The sequence below is a fragment of the Gracilinanus agilis genome, chromosome 1 (assembly GCF_016433145.1).
Source record: "Gracilinanus agilis isolate LMUSP501 chromosome 1, AgileGrace, whole genome shotgun sequence".
NCBI classification, from domain to species: Eukaryota; Metazoa; Chordata; class Mammalia; order Didelphimorphia; family Didelphidae; genus Gracilinanus; species Gracilinanus agilis.
In genome coordinates, this window is record NC_058130.1 from 387,377,440 (window position 1) to 387,397,622 (window position 20,183).

At 39.6% G+C, this 20,183-nt stretch overlaps 1 protein-coding gene across 1 annotated transcript in view; it reads left to right on the plus strand.

Annotated features, from left to right (window-relative positions):
- Positions 1 to 1,355: 1,355 nt before the first annotated feature.
- The window catches only part of PDZD2 (PDZ domain containing 2), a 348,778-nt gene continuing 329,950 nt past the window's right edge, over positions 1,356 to 20,183 (plus strand). The window contains exon 1 of the mRNA XM_044664497.1: positions 1,356 to 1,831. Within this exon, the coding sequence (XP_044520432.1) occupies positions 1,356 to 1,831 (476 nt within the window). The remainder of the gene's footprint in view (positions 1,832 to 20,183) is intronic.

Below are 20,183 nucleotides of genomic sequence, written 5' to 3' on the forward strand. Positions count from 1 at the left end.
CCATAGGTTCACCAACACAGGACTAGGCAATTGGGATTAAGTGACTCACCCAGGGTCACACAGCTAGGACATGTCTGAGGTCAAATTGGAACCCATGACCTCCCTACTCAAAGCCTGGAGCTCTATCCATTGAACTACTTAGCTGCCCTTCCCAGTTTCCCTTTATATAAAATAGTGATAAATAATATTTGCATTGTTCACCCAGTGGGCTTCTTGTGACCAAAGCACTTTAGAAACCCTAAAGTGTTACTATATAACTATGAGCTTTTATTATATGTAGCATAATCAAAGTATCCTGAATTTTTTTTAAACCTTTACCTTCCGTCTTAGAATTAATACTAAGCATTGGTTCTAAGGCAGCAGAGCAGTAAAGCCTAGGCAATGGGGGGTAAATTAAACTAGGAAGCCTCTGAGGTCAGATTTGAACCCTGGACCTTCCATCTCTGGATTTGGCTCTCAATCCATTGAGCCAGCCAGCTGCCCCCAAATATCCATCATTTTTTAACAGAGATGTTTTATTTATTTTCATTTATTTATTTATTTGTTTGTTTGTTTTTGGTGTTTTTTAATTATATATTTTTATTTTTATTTTCAGTATTTTCCCATAGTTACATGTTTCATGTCCTTTCCCTCTCCCCAAGCCCCCCTAACCTCCCTTAGCTGACGCACAATTCCACTGGGTTTTACATGTATCATTGATCAAGACCTAATTCCATATTATTGATAGTAGGACTAGAGTTATTGTTTAGTGTCTTCATCTCCAATCATATCCCCATCAGCCCAAGTGTTCAAGCAGTTATTTTTCTTCTGTGTTCTACTCCCACAGTTCTTTCTCTGGATGTGGCTTGTTTTCTTTCTCATAGATCCCTCAGCCTTGCTCTGGATCCTTGCATTGCTGCTAGTAGAGAAGTCCATTAGGTTCGATTGTACCACAGTGTATCAGCCAACAGAGATGTTTTATATGTATTTTTTTTCCCCTTCACAGGTGTAAATAAGCCTGGGCGATGAGATGACACCACTTCTGGTGGAATACCTAATTTCCATGTAGTTCCCTTCTCGGCAGCTGTTAAACCATCCAAGCAAGAACTTGTCTGACACTTCCTTCCTCTCCCTGTTGAATACTCCTCTGTGGCAATTGTTTCACAAATTGTTTTACTAAACGCGTCCCGTCGTCCCCTTGCCAAGGCCAACACCAGCTCAGCGTTGTGCAGGCTGCCCCATGCTCCCTTGCCTGTCTGAAGGTGGGCATGGACAGAGCAGATGACAGCCAGGAAGTCCCCAGGGCTTAAGCCGGGGCTGGCTCCAGCCCTCTGAAGCACTTCTGCGCATGATGGTGGCATCCTGGGGTGACCGCCATGCCCATCACCCAGGACAACGCGGGGCTGCACCTCCCTCTCCTCCTCCAGTGGCTGCAGAGCAACCTGCAGGAGACACAGGAAGGACCAGAGCACAGGCTCTGCCAGTCGGCCATCCAGAAGCTCCGAGAATACATCCAACTGAACTTTGCCGTGGACGAGAGCACGATCGTGCTTGACCAGAGCCCCCTCGAGATGGAGATCTGTACTGTGTACCTGACCAAGGAGATGGGGGACACCGATACCGTAGGGCTCAGTTTTGGGAACATCCCTGTTTTTGGAGACTATGGGGAAAGACGGAGAGGTGGTAAGAAGCGGAAAACCCACCAGGGTCCCGTGTTGGATGTTGGCTGCATCTGGGTGACGGAGCTGAAGAAGAACAGCCCAGCTGGCAAGTGTGGGAAAGTGAGGCTCCGGGACGAAATCCTTTCCCTGAACGGGCAGCTCATGGTTGGAGTGGATGTCACTGGGGCCAGGTGAGTGCCAGCGGCGGCTACCTTGGTGCAGATGCTGCGTCAGTGAGGGCAAGCTTTGCTTGTTTCAGAATCTGTGATGGAAGTTCTAAACCTGTAGTGTGCTCATCTAGAATCACAGTGGAGATAGTGCTAGACTTTGAGTCAGAGAGACCGGAGGGCAAATCCTGCCTCAAGCATAAGCATATGTGAAAAATACGCTTTTTTTTCATGTGTAATTGGGAAAAAATAATTTTTTTTAAATTAAAAAGTAAATTTTTTATGTGTAATTGGAAAAAATAAAAATTTTTAAATTAAAAAGTAATTTTTATGTGTAATTGGAAAAAATTTTTATGTGTAATTGGGCAAAAAAATAAAATATTATTAAATTAAAAAGTAAACGTAAGAATCAATATATTGCTTGTCTTCTCAAAGGGTTGGAGAGGGGAGGGAGAGAATTTAAGACTCAAAATTTTTAAAAAAGAATGTTAGGGGGCAGCTGGGTAGCTCAGTGGATTGAGAGCTGGGCCTAGAGATGGGAGGTCCTAGGTTCAAGTCTGGCATCAGACACTTCCCAGCTGTGTGACCCTGGGCTAGTCACTTGACCTCCATTGCCTATCCTTACCACTCTTCTACCTTGGAGCCAATACACAGTATTGTTTTTTTTTTAAACCCTTACCTTCCGTCCAAGATGGAAGGTAAGGGTTTAGAAAAAAAATGAATGTTAAAAAATTTTTTTACTTGTAATTAAGACATATTTAATTAAAATTTAAAATTATTTATTTATTTAGAATTTTTTTCCATTATTTTTCCTACCCCTCTTCCCTTCCCTCTCCTGGAGTTGATATGCAGTTCCACTGGGTTATACATGTATCATCGTTCGAAACCTATTTCCATGTTATTCATATTTGCAATAGACGGATCTTTTAACATCAAAACCCTAATCACATCCCCACTGAACCACGTGATCGATCATATGTTTTACTTCTGTGTAAAAAAAAATTTTTAAAGAAGTAAATGCAAGGCAATTTTGAGGGGAACAAGAAGAAGCACTAGTGAGAAAAACCTCATGTGAGACATGTTGTTTATACTGAACTTCGAAAGAAATTGGGGATTCTAAGAGGCTTAGCTTAGGAGGGAGTGTATTTAGATATGGGAGAAGTCTGTTCAAGGACACAGAAGTAGGAATTGAAATATTATGTTCAAGAAACATGAGGAGGCATATTTTTTCCTGGACTGTTGAGGGCATTTTATTGAGGGGATTCATGTGATCCAAGCCTGGAAAGATAAATTGAAGCCATGTTATGAAGGGCTTTATATACCAATTTAATCCTAGAGGTGATAGGGAGCTAGGGTAGTTTAGTGAGCAGAGGAATGACATAAATCTACTCTTTAAGAAAATCACTTTGGCAACTGAGTGGAGGTTAGGGTTAAAATTGGAATTAAACAATAAGATTTGATAATTTATTTGACATGTGGCATGAGGGAAAGTAAGGAATTGAAGATGAGATTGAGATGGTGAATCTGGTTGACAAGAAAGACAGTAGTGCCTCCAGCAGAAACAGGGAAATTAGTATTTGTGATAAGACTTATATCAGATGCAGCTGAACCCGCAATACTGGGCCTGATTTTTCTGAGTTTACCATTCCTGCCACTGTCCTTCTTTGAGTTCACTTTGCTTCTGGGTATGGCCTGAGAGGGAGCGAGAAGTACAGGAGGCTTAGCCTCTCTGAGCAGTTATGACCACTGTTCCAAACAGAGTACACAGGGAGCTTTCTGTAGGAATCTCCACCCCACAGTGCTCCCAGCAGTCTGCCGAATGTCGAGGTGCACACTGATGCTTGGGCTCAGACTCATGATTCAACCTGCATAGCTGGCCCATAATTCAGAGGAAAGTTTTTGGTTCGTGATCTCCTGGGACTACTGGCCAAAGCTGAGGTGAAGATGGACTTTCTGTGGATTGAAGTATTTGTTTTTTGTTTGGCTTTGAACCTAGGCATATTGTAAAAGGGGAGACTGACTGGGGAGGGTATTCTCTAGTTGTCCATACAAGGAGCATTTTGTAGGATGGTACTTCAACTGGGCAGGGCATTCTGTAAGCAAACATGAGCTGAACTGTGTGAGGACAGCCTGTTCCACGCTGGCACCGCAGTTAAAGACAAAAATGAAACAACTTTTTCCCCCTAGAGCTAAAAGGCCCCTTGTTGAATAGGATTAAGTTTGCTTCTCAGAAAGTGGACTTTGACTTGATCCTTTTATATAAGAATGAAGTTAGATGATGGTGATCATGTAATCCCATCCACAGGGTGCTCAGACTTCTGGTAACCTTCATCCTTTAGAATACTTTCACAAATCCAGAAGTAAGTGAAAAAGGGGAGAAATCTTGAAATTGATGTGGGCTGAAATGTCCCACAAACCCTGTCAAGTAGCTGTATACAATCAAAAGGACATAGAAACAATAACTAGCTGATTAGTATGGGCTGCCTTTCAGATAAGACATATGAGATGCTTAGATTTTACAATTATGAGAAAACTCCTTACATCAATCTTTAGATATCACCCAGGTCTTTGGTTGGAGTCTCTAGACAGGAAGTATAGTAGGTGGTTCAATTTCTTAAATCACACACACACAAACTAGGTTTAAATGATGCTCAGTCTCCACAATCATTGCTTTCCTTAGGGCAAAGTTTGACAGAAAATTGTCCTAAGACAGGGGTCGGCAACCTTTTTGGCCGTGAGAGCCATAAATGCCACATTTTTTAAATGTAATTTCGTGAGGGCCGTACAGTGCTCACAGTGTGCGCTCCTGTAACAGCGCCTGAAAAAAAATTGACTTTATGGCTCCTGCAGAAAGAGCCATATCTGGCCCTCAAAAGAGCCAGATATGGCTTGAGAGCCACAAGTTGCTAACCCTTGCCCTAGGGTGTTTAACATTAGCATCCCATTTATCTTGTGGTTTGCTTCTCCCCTTCTTCCACCCCAAGTGGGCAGAGTGAATCATGGGTAAAGCCATGAAGACCAAGTGGACCATGGGTAAAGTGACCATCAGTTCCTTGGAGACACAGGGCAACAACTGCCCAAACAAATGACCCCCTTCCTTTGTAACTAAGCAAAATAAAAAGCATTCCTGAAAACTCCCCCTTACCCTTTTCCCTTTTGCTTACTTTTATGTACCACATCTCCTTAGATTCCCTTATTTACCTACTATACTAGCTAGCTAGCTGTGTATAGCCACTTTCTTACTATACTCTCTTATAATAAAGCTTGTTTCCTTGAAATAGAGTCAATCTGAGCAGTCAATCAACTCTTTGGATGAGACCCAATCAACCTTGCCCACATCAAAATGTAAAGAAACTAGAATGAGCACAAAGCACATGTGTTTTATACTTCAGGAGTGGAATAGAGCTTTCTCTCAGCCCAAATTTATTGACTTAAAATTTTTTGTAAGACAAAAACAATCTCAACTGGGTTCTCCCTGAAAGCTTCAATTCTTCATGAATTATTGCATATGAGAAGAAGTTATGGGGAAGGGCTAGCAGACAATATTAGAAGTCATGGCAGGCTGCTCTGTATCCTAGGAATAGATGTTTGTCAAGTCAAATTGAATTCTGTAATTGGGCAGGAAAATATATAATATACTTGAAATGTTTTCCATAAAAAGTGCTTAACAGTTTAAAAAAATTGGCACTTAAAGTGACAAGCTTGAGCAATTTAGAAAAATCATGTACTAAATTCAACAAACCCTAAAGACTTCATGAAATACACTGTGTATAGAACACCTCTTTCAGTGGTGATAGATAAATGAGATATTATTGCATAAAGTGCTATATCTTTTTTCAAACCATTTTCTAATTATTTCCTTTCACAGAAATGAGTAGACCTTAGTCTTTTTCCAACACCTTGGTTTTACAGATAACCACCGTGGCGTTAGGTGATGTACCTAATGCCCCACAGCAAGTTAGTGACAGAATTGCCAGAAGCCAGTCTAGTGGACTTACCATGAAATACATGATTTTCACAGTATCCTGGTGTGATAACAGGGATTATAAGTGCTACAGATGAGGAGACTTCAGCTAGAATAGTAAAGAGACTTATCCAAAATTACATAGAATACCTCAAAATCTAAGAAACCTTGAATTAAAACAAATCGATAAACAGATCAAACACTAAATTTATCAGCCCCCTCCACCCTGAGCACACAAAAAAGAGCTTTCGATGACCGTGTGATCCAATCACTGTTCTGAATGAGTCGAGTCCAGAAGCCTTTCTCCCTTTTTCCTAATTTCCCCAGACAGATTTTTGCTGCCCATTCAGGGCTGGCTGTTCTCTTCACAGAAGCACCATCCCCTGCCATCTTGTGGTTGAAGGCAAGTAGAGCAAGAACAACCCTTGATTTTTGTGGCTGCTTATTTATTCTGCAGGTGGCAGACTAGGCTGGTAATTTCCAGAGCTTGAGATGCTGTAAAAAGAAAAAAAATCTGAAATTGGGAAGAGGTGAAGTTAAAAAACTTTAAGTGAGAATTAAGTGGAAGAATTCTGTGAAACAAAAGCACAAGCAGGAGTAGAGAATATTGTCAAATGTACCAATTATAATAGCTAATATATAAGTTTTACAAAGTGTTTTCCGGTCATTCTCATTTGATCATCACAACCACCTTGTGAGATAGGTGCTATTATTATTCCCATTTTATAGAACGGGGAACTGAATCAGAGAAAAAATTAAATGACTCACTCAAGATCATATAGATATCTAAAGCAGAATTTTTGAAAGCAGGTTTTCCTGACTCCATATTCAATAAGAATCTATCCATCTACACCATAACCCATCCCAAAGCATAGATATAATTAATTAATAGCATCTAAGAATTTCTGTTTTCACACTTTGACTGAGGGACACATTGGGGTCAATGACCTAGCATATTCTCTAGTCACAAATGAGAACTGGTTCTTTCTTTAGGTATAGATCACCTTTATTAAGTCTCTTAACTAGTGGCACAGCCTAACCTCAACTCTTTTGAGTTCACCTGAGTTGAACAACTTTAAAACTCCCCTTTGTTCTCAGTTCTCTATCCAGCACTCATTACTTTTTCTTTCCATTTTCAAAAGTCATGCCCCATCTTGTACCTCCCATCATGGTCTGACCTGGCCCAACTAGCAGCTATATTCACCTCCTAATGCTCTCAGATCCATGAGTCATTTGCCCCCAAGCCAGTGAGTGACCAGTCAAGTCTTATCTTGCAGTTGTACAAAATCACACATACTTGGAAAATGTGGCAATAATAAAGATAATTTCCACCCACAGTAACTTTCATCACATCATCTCCCTCCAGATCAGTGATCTGGCAAGGGAAACCTTGAGCAAGATTGTGAGGTAGACAAAAGTTAATCTTTGGTATCTTCTCTGCCCTCCTGATGCTTGGTGCTCTTATGCTTCTCCCTGAATTTGAGGGATACTTCCTAGTTCAGTGCGCTGCTGGACATATACTTCTTGCAGAGAGGTCTGTGTCCTTGGTGTTGCTTCCCTTTCTTTCTCCACTCCTTACTCAAAACTCGTGGGTCCTATGTCCTATTTTACTCAGTTCTCTGAAGGATTACCTAGTTCGTCAAATAAAACAACTCATTTTCATGACTGAAAATGGTTTAATGTCTTGCTTCTCCCAGATTGCATTCCTTTGCTTTAATATGGACCCTTGTGAAAACACTATGTCTTAACTCAAAGAAATGTGTAACCTGAGTGTTTTCAGGTCTTCTGTCAGCACAATAGGGGAGTCCCACACTCACAATTTAAAGGCAGTTGCTTCCTCCCTCCAGGAAGATCTGTCTTGAGACAGATGTAGAAAGGTGAATGCCTTGTTAGAAAAGAGAAACTAAAACCCTGGCTGAGAAGGAGATTATGAGAGATGATGTGATTTCCAATCGTTTAAAAAGGATTGAGGTTACAAGGAAAGTCTCAGTGAGCCTTTTTAATTCCTCTCTGGTAGTCTGCTGGTAGTTGTGGTAGCTGTCCCTGGGTAATCCCAAGGCATTGTGGTTACTTTCATTTCAGTCATGGAGATCTGAGAAAATGAAAGGAATCCCACTTAATACACTGTTTTTTTAAAATGTAAAACTCTTTCAACCATTGTAGGTGATGTTAATGACACTTTCTACTAAATAAACTAGGAAAATATGTCATATAAAAGACTCAGAAAAGTTGTCACTGAATACCTGCATGACCCTGGGTTAGTTATATCACATCTCTGCATTTCAGTTCCCTCTTCTGTAGAATGTGAGGGCTTATTAGATGGCCCTCAAGATCCTTTCCATCTCAAAATCTATGATCTTAGGATCCTGTAAATATTTCTAAGTACTCATTACTCATTCATAGCACATTTTCTAAACACGGGTGTGTTTTTCTTCCACCTACTGGCAGCCCTATCCATTTTCTCTAATTCTAGCCTTTAGCTGAGTACAGGTATGTTTAATAGTACATTTTTTTCACCACTTAGAGACATAAGTATCCTCCAATGAGTGCCTCTTATACTCCTCGCTTCTGTAGGTCCCCCAGCTCCAAGCCTTACTATCTCCTCTGTTATCAATCAAGTATATAACTCTTTCAGTCTGTTCTCAAATCTCTTGACCTAGGGGCTAAGGGAGAGTTCTGCTTGCTCCAGCTGTTCCTCATTCTGTCACTAAGATCTGCTTTCTTTGCCAAGAAGGTCTTACCAATTAGCTTTTGAAAAGTGCCAGACCCTTCTCACTTTTGCATAATATAGATCAAAACCAAGGTTTTAACATTTAAGCAGGTTTCTTCACCAAAAGTCATCTCTAAATGGAATCTGTTTTCAAAGACTTAGTGGATTTGAGTTTAAATCATTTACCTCTAGAATCAAACATAAATTCCTCTGTTTGACATTTAATTTAAAATTTTCATGACCATATAAAAACCAAGATTTGGCTCCCATAGACTTTGAGCTACATTTAAGACAAAGCATTTGAAATTCAGAGAGGTTTGAATCGATTGATCCTTCAAACAGGCTAGAAGTTTCTTGAATGAGTAAATGAAAACAATCATTTATTAAGAACCTGTTGTGTATTAGACACTGCTAATTACTGAGGAAACAGACAAAAACAAGAAAGTTCTTGACCTGAAGAAGCTTACATTCTAATAAAGTTTGTGAATTCAGTTTAGATCATAGATGAGGGGGCAATAAGCACTGAATGTTTTCCCCCAGGGGCTCACAGTCTAAGAGAAACTATCTAGCTTTTTTGTCTTTTAGACACATATTTTTGCTACTTCCTTTGAGACACATATTAATGACTAAAGCCCTTGTGTTTTTACCATAGAGACCCTGATTGTTTACACAGGCTTTAGACTTGATTGGAAGGGTTTTGCAGGTTAAATGGGATTTGATTTTATTTAAGACTGTTTTTTTGACCTTTGGAGTCACTAGTTTATTCTCAATAAATGTGCCTGAAAGCTTGAAAATCATGAGGGTATCTTAAACATTGAAACTGTAATAAGTTCAAATTTCTTAGAAGACTACATGGATCTATAATAGCTTTCCCAGTCTCTATGGTTATATTTAATCCAATGATCATTCCTGTAAAGATCTTTTCTGATTCTCTGATTGTTTTTAAAGAGGGATTGCCCTTAATTTAGCCTGTCTACTGATGCCTGAGACATCAGTCACCTCCTGATGACAGAATACAACCTCATTCTCCTTACTTGATAAATTTCTCTGTCCAGGATGCCTTTGTGGCCAGTCCTTCAAACCTAGCCCCTTCCCAGTCTATGTCCTTCCTTGTCTGGCTCTCTAAGAAGTATGATTGCTCTTCCTGCCTCCACCCAGAGTCCAAGCCAGAGCTACCCTCTTCTGCTTACCAAGGAAGCAAGGTCCTTCCTGTCTGGTTCTGCCTGTCTTACTCTTGATTTCAAGTTGGACTGCATCCCAGACAACTTCCTGACATCCCCAAACACAGATATGTCAACTTCTCTTTTCTTTGATTGTTTTTGATAGTTATGTTTTCACTGATCCATTCCTCCAATTCTCTCTGATTCATCTAATTATTTGCAGAAATCATTGAAGTTGAGTTCAAAGGGTCTTTAGAGACCGTTCATTCATTCATCCATTAAGCAAGCACCTATTGAACCCCTGTAAAGTGCCCGAGATTGTGCTAGGCACACAGGACAAAAAAGAAAAGCAAAAACAAAAAAATGCCTGTTTTCAACTTTCATCCTATAATCTGACTCTGTTCTTTTTATGGATGAGTAAATAAAGACATGCATAGCCTAAGTAACTTATCTTACTGGAAACCAGTTCTTCCTAGAACCCATCCAGTGCTATTTTCTACTATTCCTTTCTGGTTACCTGTTAGAAAATGAACAAAGTGATTATCCTAGACTCCAGTGATTCCCAAAGTGGGCACCACTTCCCCCTGGTGGGTGCTGCAGCGATCCAGGGGGTGGGGGTGGAGGGGGGGTGATGGCCACAGGTGTATTTATCTTTCCTATTAATTGCTATTAAAATAAAAAAAATTAACTTCCAGGGGGCTAAGTAATATTTTTTCTGGAAAGGGGGTGGTAGGCCAAAAAAGTTTGGGAACCACTGATATAGAGCTTTCCCTCTCCTATCTCTGTTACTTTGAACTAGCTGTCTCTCATACTTGGAATAGGACAGCTAGGTGGTTCAGCAAGTAGAAAGAGTGCCAGGTCTGGTGTCAGGAAGATTCTTCTTTCTGAGTTCAAATCTAGCTTCAGACATTTAAATAATTGTGTGAACCTGGCAAGTCACTTAATCCTGATTGCCTCAGTTTCCTCATCTGACAAATGAGCTGGAAAAGGAAATGACAAACCACTTCACTATCTTTGCCAAGAAAACTCCAAATGGGATCATGAAGAGTCGTTCATGACTGATAATCACTGAACCGCAATAACCACATGTTTGGAATGTTCTCCTTCCTCACCTCTGCTTCTTGGAATCCTAAATTTCTTTCGAGATCCAGCTCAAACGTCACCTTCTACAGTAAGCTTTTCCTGAGATTTGCTCTCCCAAACCCCTCAGCTGTACTCCTTCCTAAAACTAGCTAATATTTCTTATGTGTATGAATATGTACCCCCACACACCCACACCCACACATACCCACACTCTTATACATGTTCATGTTGTCTTCCCTTTTCAAATGTAAACTCCTTGTGGGCCTGCCACATATTAAATACTTGCTGAGTATAGACTAGATAGAGGTCCCTTAGTAATCTGCACCAAAATTGACAGATTACCTAAGAAAGACTCCACATTCAGAGAAAGAACTGCTAGATATAAGAAGACACGATTTTATATATATCATTTTTGTCAAATGATTTCTCTAATGGAGGGCGGTGAGGAAGGGAGTTAACTGGGTATTTTAATGTTACAAACAAACAAATAAGTAAATTGAAATTAAAAAAAGAAAGACATAGACAAAGGAAAACTGGCCCCTGCCCAGACTTAAGACAGGGGAAGGGGAGAAATATCAAAAGAAGGTAGGGGGTCACACCTTTTCTGAATACTACATGTCTCCTAGCACCTAGCCATGATACACTTAATACATGTTTAGTGAGATTTCAGCTTGTTATATTGCTATAGTTTCACAGATTGCCCGTTTGCTTTAAAATGACTTTCTGATACAAGTCCCCCTTGGATGAGTCCATATGCTACTAATAATAAATCATTAGTTTCTCTTGATATTTGCAGCCAATGTTCATGCCACTGTCTTCATTCCTGCTGCCCTCCTCTCTTTCCCTTTCCCCCATGGAATAGCCATAGTTTCATATTCTAGGATTCTATTTTAGGCATATTCAGAGCTCAGTCTCTTTTTTTTCCTTAGTTGTGTTTGATTTTTTTTTAACTGACCAGTCCAAAGCCTAGGGATGTATTTTAGCAGCTCCTAGAGAGCAATGGCTAGGAGTAGTGAGAGTGAGGAGAGACTTGTATCTTGACTTGAGGGTTTCATTTGTTATTAAAGGCAGACATGAACAATGAATTGTGAAGTTTGGAAATATCACTGCACATCAAAAGAAATGGTGAGAGGGGAACGGAAAGGGAAGATAAAGATGGTTCCACTGAGAAACTAGTACCAGAGAAGAAGCATAGTTTAGTGGAAATAGTGTTGTTTTTAGAATTGGAAGACCTAGGTTCATTTCCTTCCTCTGATACTTAACTTTTGTGACTTTGGAAGAGTCCCTTAACCATCTTGGGCTTTGTTTCCTCATCTGTAAAATGAGAACATTGGACCAAATGGCCTCTGTGGTTCCTCTGATGATCCTCTGATCTATTTACATTCTTGGTCTTCTTAATTAATTGTGCTATCTTGGAAAAAGTCACTTTGTCATTTTGGGTCTCAGTTTCCTCAAGTATTAAATGAGACATGAAGATTAGAATCAGGAATTCTTCATCTGAGGCTAATGAACTTAAAAAAAAAAGTCACTTCAGGGGCAGCTAGGTGACTCAGTGAATTGAGAGCCCCACCTAGAGATGAGAAATCCTGGTTTAAAATCTGGCCTCAGATATTTCCTAGGTGTGTGACTCTGGGCAAGTCACTGAACACCAATTGTGTAGTCTTTACTGCTCTTCTGCCTTGGAACCAATACTTACTGTTGATTCTAAGAAGAAAGGTAAGGGCTTAAAAAAAAACATATATGTAAGAAGATATTTGTTCCATCACTGATAAAAATACAATAATCTTTATAGAGGGTAGCTGGGTGGCTCAGTGGATTGAGAGCCAGGCCTAGAGATGGGAGGTCCTAGCTTCAAATCTGGCCTCAGACACTTCCCAGCTGTGTGACCCTGGGCAAGTTACTTAACTTCTATTGCCTAGCTCTTACCACTGTTCTACCTCAGAACCAATACACAGTATTGATTCTAAGATGGAAGGTAAAGGTTTAAAAAACAAACAAATAAATAATCTTTAGAAAGAGATAAAAAAGCATTTTGATGACTCTTTGTTTCTTTTATATTCCTATGTATTTTATTTTATGAATGTAAAAATATTATTCAGAGAAACACACATAGGCTCCACCCAACTGCCAAAGGGGTCCAGGACACATAAAAAATTTCAGAACCCCTCTACTAGATGACCTCTACAGTCCCTTCAAGCACACACATCTATGAAGTATTTATTATTCTTTCTGCCACATAGTTTTCTGCCTTATAAATGCAAAGTGACATGTCCCTCTAGGGCATGGTAAGGCTAGCCCTAGCATTGTCAGTCCTCACTCAAGTCCTAGTAAAGAGAAAGGAGAAAGAATTTAACATTTTCTAGAGACTTCCTGGTCCCCAGCCCTGTTTCCCATGAACACAGTTGATGGTAAGGTGAAAGCAGAACTACAGCACTTTGGAATCTTTGCCTCTGAGGACCACAGCAGTGAATGATAAGCAGGCAAATCCTGCGTGAATCACTTGAAGGATTGTTTAGGGAACAAAAACTATATCATATTTTGATTACATCTTAGTTCAACAAATGTATTAAAATGCCTTTATATACAGTATTGTGCTAGGTACTGGGGATACAAAGATTAAAGCAAAATGACATAGAACCTACTTTCAAGGAGTTAGAATCAAGAAGACCTGGTTTCAAATCCCACATCCGCTTCTTGTGTAGTGTGGTATAGAAATGGTAGAATACAGCACAGTATGGAATAAAAAGTACAGTATAGTGTAGTATAGTGATCCCTCACTTATCGTGGGAGTTACGTTCCAGAGACCCCCGTAATAGGTGAAAATCCACAAAGTAGCAGCGTTTTATTTATTTTATTATTATGGGCACAGCGTGGGAGAATAAACAGACTGATGCTACAGTCACTGAGCCAATCGGCATCCAGGATACAGAACACCGCACTGTGGTTGGTCGCCTTTTATTCCATCAGCCAATAGTGTGCCCTGTACAATCTCATGTTGGCAAACTTGCACAAGCGGTAGTGGCATACTGCATTTCCATTGTGTACAGTGTGGTATTCATCCGCAAAATCCCACGATATAGTGAAAACTCCACAATACAGAATGAGATATATATTTTTAAAAACCCGTGATACAGCGAAGCCGTTGATAAGTGAACCGTGATATAACGAGGGATGACTATACACTATAATACAGTATAGCATATTATAGCACAGTACAATATGATGTAGCATAGTACATTATAATATAGTGCAGGATAGTATATAGCACAGTGTTATACAGTACAGGATAGTACAATAGAACATTGTGCTGTATATTATGGTACAACATAGTACAGTACTAGATAGTACTGGATAGCATAACACAGTACAGTGCAATATATTTTAGTCTAGTCTAGTCCATACAGTGCCATATAGCAGAGTACAGTGTAATACATATAGTACCACATAGTATAGTATAGACCACACTTAACCATTCTAGACCTCAAGTTACTCACTTGTCAAATTAAAGGCTTTGGATATGGTCACGTTGAGCTTCCCTTCCAGCTCTAAACTGTGATCTTTGGATAGTGCAAAGTAAGATACAGGGTAGAAGTAAAGGAGTGATCTGACTGAGTATTCTAAGAGAATATGTGTGTGTGCATACACACATATATACATGCATGCATATATATGTAAAGGTAAATATAATTTTGTTTTTATGTAAATGTAAATGTTTATTTTAAATTATAAAATGTATATATCAATGTATTATAAAAATGAATATATATACAAATAAAAATAGAGTTCCATGCCTGGAGTCAGAAGAATATGGGTTCAAATCTAGCCTTACTTACTTCCTATCTGTATGACCCTGGGCATGTCACATAACCTCAATTGCTTAGCCCTTGCTAGAAATGATACTAAGACAGAAGGTAAGCGTTTAAAAAAAAAAAAAAGGAAAAAAAAAAGACAGCTCCACTCAAATGATCCTAAAAAGAGCTCTAGGGCTGAAGTCAATGAATTACCAAGTTCAAATCTGGTCTCAGACACTTAATTATGCATGTGACCCCAGGAAAGTAAATTTACTTTTATTTGCCTTAGTTTCCTCAGCTATTAAATGGGGATTAGGATAATACCTTCTTCCCAGGATTTTTGTAAGGATCAAATGAGACAATATTTGTAAAGCACTTAATACAATATATGGCACATCCTAGGGACTCAGTAAATAAAAGTTTGTTCCCTTTTCTCCTTTCCTTCAAATGCCACCTTCAACATGAAGTCTTTCTAGGTCCTCCAGCTGTTTAAAGTCTATTCATGACAAAATTATGTGTTTATGTTGTCTTCCCTAATAGATCATTCCTGGAGAACAAGGATATTTTCATTTTTTGTCTATAATCTCCAGTGTTTAGTATTTTGCCTAGCACATAGTACTTATTGATTTAGAGACCACGGTGTTTGATGGGATGACCATTTGAATATTAAAGTCACTGAGGATAAAGGTAAGGATTTGGTTGGAGAGGAAGGCTGTGAGTAAGGTGCTCAGTAAAGAAGAAGGGAGAATACCTAGAAGTCAGAAGGTGAAAACAGAACTTGTAGAAATCAATATAATCTCATGTTGTGACTTAAAAGGAGAAGATGCTGATTTTTGGAGGCAGAGGGAAGACCTTGACAATGACTCTAGAGAATAACCTAACTCTTGGCTGTGTTAGTCTTGGAGTATCTGAGAAGAAATTATTAGTACTAGAAAGAATGCCAAGAAATAAGGCACCATCCAGAGAAAAGTGTTTCCCTGAAAATGGAAAGAAATAAGACAAAGAGATCTAAGATGAAAGGAACTGTATTGACACTAGAGGGGGCTCAGAGAAGCTAGTGACTTGTCCACATAGTCAGCAAGCCTCAGAGCCAGGATCTTTGGGATTTGAGCTAGAATAGATTTTGGTGATAATTACAGATGAGAAAACTGAGGTTAAGTGACTTGCCCCAGATCACTCAGTAAATAAGGAGCAGAACGAGGAATTAAATTCAGATCTTCTTATGCTAAAATGATCTTTCTGAACTGTGGGAGTAGAAACCCAGAAGAAAATCATATGATTGATCACATGGTTCGATGGAAATATGATTGGGGATGTAGACTCTAAACAATCACACTATTGCAAATATTAATAATATGGAAATAGGTCTTGATCAATGACACATGCAAAACAGTGGAATTGCTCATTGGCTACGGGAGGGGGGTGGGAAGAGTGAAGGGAAAGAATATGGATCATGTAACCATTGAAAAATATTCTAAATTAATTAAATAAATATTTTTAAAAAGAGTTCCCCAGCTGCAAATGAGACAATTGTGCTTCAAATATCAATACCTCCTGAGTTGTTCTTTAAAGTCATAAATCTAGTCGGTTTGGAGTCTTCAAAATAATAAACAAAATGGCCTTTCTCCTACAATAAAAGTAAGAAGCTATTCCTTAAAAGGGGTTCTTTAGAATGTATCACATGAGAACCAGAAGAGAGATTTCTTTCCATAGTATTGTTTGGGGCTCCAGGACTTAAGCTGTTGTATCTGTCATTTGGATTTCCTTCCCCTACTGTGCTTATGAAATGTTCACAGCCTGTATGCCCTTGAGCTCTAAAAAACAGATATTGTGGTTTCCTAGGACTACTGGAAGCTCTCTCCAGCTTCATTAAAAGGAGTGTTGCTCATAAAAGGGTCAAGGCATTAAATTTCTCTAACCAGGAGCAGGAAGTGAGCCCCAGGACTGAAAGAGACACAGGGTATGGTGACTTTAAGGTTAGCAGACTCCTTTCCATAAAGGATATACCCTGTCCGTCAGTCCTACCCCAGCCAGGACTTCAATATAGTATGAAAAAATGAACTGTCAAGAAATGGATCACAATGAGAAAATCCGTGTGCCTCATATATTCAAGAGAGCATCTATGTGGTACAGTGGATAGAGTGCCAGATCTGGAGTTAGGAAGGCTCATCTTCTTGAGTTCAAATCTGGCTTCAGACACTTGCTAGCTGTGATCCTGGGAAAGTCATTGAACCCTGTTAGCCTCAGTTTCCTCATTTGTAAAAAGAGCTAGAGAAGGAAATGGCAAGCCAAATGCAGCATTTTTATTCCTCATTCTTCTTATATAGATAAAAATGAAAAAACAAAACTCATCTCTCTCCCCTCTCCTTAATTCAAGGTTGTGATCTTGAACTTCTTCCATTCATTGGAGCTATTTCTTGATGTTGACCTCTCTCCTTGTCTGTCACCTCCATCTGTTAATGAATGCAAGTGGGTTGGCCTGGCATGGATCTTGCTTTTAAAAGAATAGCATCATTGGCTCCCTGTTGCCCATAAAATCAAATCTAAACTGAAGCAATGTGGTATATTGGAAAGAGGGCTAGGCATGAAGTTAGGATACACATGAGTTTTAATCTTGCCTTGGATACATAATTGCTGTGTAATCTTGGTCAAGTCACATAACCAATCTAAGCCTGTTTCCTTCTCTATAAAATGAGGGGATTGAACTCAGCGTAAGGTCTCTTTCAGCAATGGAATCTCTGATTTTCTGATTTTCAGTGCCCTTTATAATGACACAATGTCAGACCTACAAGGGACATTAGAGTTCATCGCATCCAATTCTCTCATTTTATGGAGAAGAAAATTGAAACCTGGGAATGGGAAGTGATTTACCCAGGGTCTCATAGCTAGTAAGTAGCAGAATCCAGATCTGATAGAGAGAGGCTTATTCAATTTATCTATGATTATTCCTCAAACACTGACCCTGTGCTCCAAAGAGCTGGGTCTCTTCCTCTCTCTTCTACCAGTCTTAGGACTGTTCTCCTTCTTGCTTTTGCTTTGGGAGTTCCCAGCCTTTCTCCCTCCCTCGCAATACCGATCTGTCCAAGTCTTCAAGGTCTAGGTCAGTGATGGGCAAACTATGGCCCGTGGAAATTCCTTTGGCCCCCTCTTTTTGCCCATCACTGGTCTAGGCCAAGTGTTTTATAAAGCACTTATAATCTGTCCCCCATACTGGAATTTTGCTTATTTCCCTGACTTATTCAGGCACGGTTTCAAATTCATCAGCCTCATCTCCCCAGCTATGCTATGAGCTCTCTGAGAATTTATGTAGACATCCATTGTCCCCTCTCACTCTTAAAAGCCTGACACAGTCCTGGGAGACAAAGCCTCAATAAAAACTTGGCTGGTTCATGAAAAATCAGCAATTGGGGGCAGCTAAGTGGCTCCATGGATAGAGAACCAGATCCAGACATATGAGGTCCTAGGTTCAAATCTGGCCTCAGATACTTCCTAGCTGCATGACCTAAGCAAGCCATTTAACTCCCATTGCCTAGCCCTTACCACTCTTCTGCCTTGGAACCAATACATAGTATTGCTTCTAAGACAGAAGGTAAGGATTTAAAAAAACAAAACAAAACAGCAGTCAGTGAGCAAACTTCCCCAAAAGGCCCTGAAAAGCCTGCTGAACCTAGTTCTACAACTTCCCCTCCTCCCTGAAAGCCAATCAGAAAAATTTTAGCGAATAAGGCTACGATGATATTGGGTTAAGAAAGAAGGAGCCAGGTTTGTCCTCCAATGAATATATTATACTGGAAGAGGCATCACACAGCTCTGAATATATTATACTGGCAGAGGTATCACACAGCTCTGGCTGACTCTCTTCACCCAGAAAGATGCTAATCCTAATTACTATAATACTGATTCTCACAGGTATTATCTTTTATCTTTTTCTTATAGTGCCTATGGTTTTTGGTGTCAGTGAAATGAAACCCCTTTGAATTTGGGTTTTTAATTTGGGGTCTGTGTGAACTTAAAAAAAAATCTGATAACTAGATTTCAATTTATTTGGTTTCCTTTGAAGTCCTATATATTTATTGTATACATTTAAAAACATTATTCTAAAAACTGAAAATAAAAACAGTGTTCTGTGAAGAGGTCCATAGACTTCATACAAAGGAATTCGTGATCCAAAAAAGATTAAGTCTTAGCTTGTGTGACCCTGGGCAAGTCAGTTAATCCCCAGTGCCTAGCCCTTAACCACTTTTCTGACTTGGAACCAATACATAGTATTGACTCTTTTTTTTTTTTTTAAACCCTTACCTTCTGTCTTGGAACCAATACTCTCTATTGGTTCCAAGGCAGAAGAGTGGTAAGGGTAGGCAATGGGGGTCAAGTGATTTGCTCAGGGTCACACAGCTGGGAAGTGTCTGAGGCCAGATTTAAACCTAGGACCTCCCATCTCTAGGCCTGGTTTTCAATCCCACTGCCCCCAAGTATTGACTCTTAAGATGGAAGGTAAGAGTTAAAAAAAAAAAAAAGAACCCCTGCCTTAGAGCATTAGGCCCTTTTTTCTCCCATTATTTCCATATTCACCAATCTTGAAGTATCTGACCACAATCCTACTCCCTCACCCAGTGTCCTGAATGGAGACAACTGCCTACATGACACCTGTGACAGGTAATAGCCAGAGGTACCAACTTGAACAGATCTGTTAAAGATTCATCTCCTGGGTGAGGTTCTAATAGCCTCTAAGGCATGTAGGCTCAACTTTCCAGTCTGTATGGAAGAGCAGACCATTGCTTGCTACCCTGGAGGGATATAAACTTAAAGGATTTTTCTCTAGACTGCTCAAATCTCAGAAGGCCATTGAATTCCCAATGGCCTCTGGAGGGCAGTATTTAATTATTTTCTGTGGTAGTATTCTCATGGAAAAGATAACTCTTGTCTGAACTAGAAAAACAAGTGATTGAATGTCTTGAAAGAATGTCTCTTTCAAGCTATTATTATTTTTATAGCTGTTTTTAAATTATCAGTGGTAGTAGGGGAGAAGTGAAGAAATGAACACCTGGGATAATTTTCCAACTCCATCACTTTGAATTTTCTGCAGCATTGAATATTTTGTGACTGCCTCTAACAAGGAGAAAGAGTAACAGGTTTATGTTTCTTTTTTTCTTTCTGCCCTTACATATTTTGAGAATAGGTGCTAATGAATAGGGAAAACACAAAATAATGATCAATGGGAGGAAGAGTTGCAAGAAAAAGGGGACTCTACCAACTGAATAATCAGTGTTTTAATAAGGACATTAACCTATACAGTAGCCTCAAACTTGGGAACTTTTCCTTGGTCATTGGTGAATTCATTTCTGGGATTACTATTTCAAATTGGGTTCTGGTGAAGTTTAACTCATTCATTCCCTGCCTTATTCTCTGGATTTCATCTTCTCTTCCTTTCCTGATCTCTTGCTTGTATTCCTTCCCTCCCCTTCTCCCCTTCTTTTCAGCACTGTTTTATGTGTTATTCTCTTCTATTAGAGTGTAGACTCCTTGAGGGCAGGGGATGGCATATAGTAGGCATATAATAAATACTTGATCTCTCTGTTTCTATCCAACTATATCTCAGGTTCTCTCTCTCTCTCTCTCTCTCTCTCTCTCTCTCTCTCTCTCTCTCTCTCTCTCTCTCTCTCTCTCT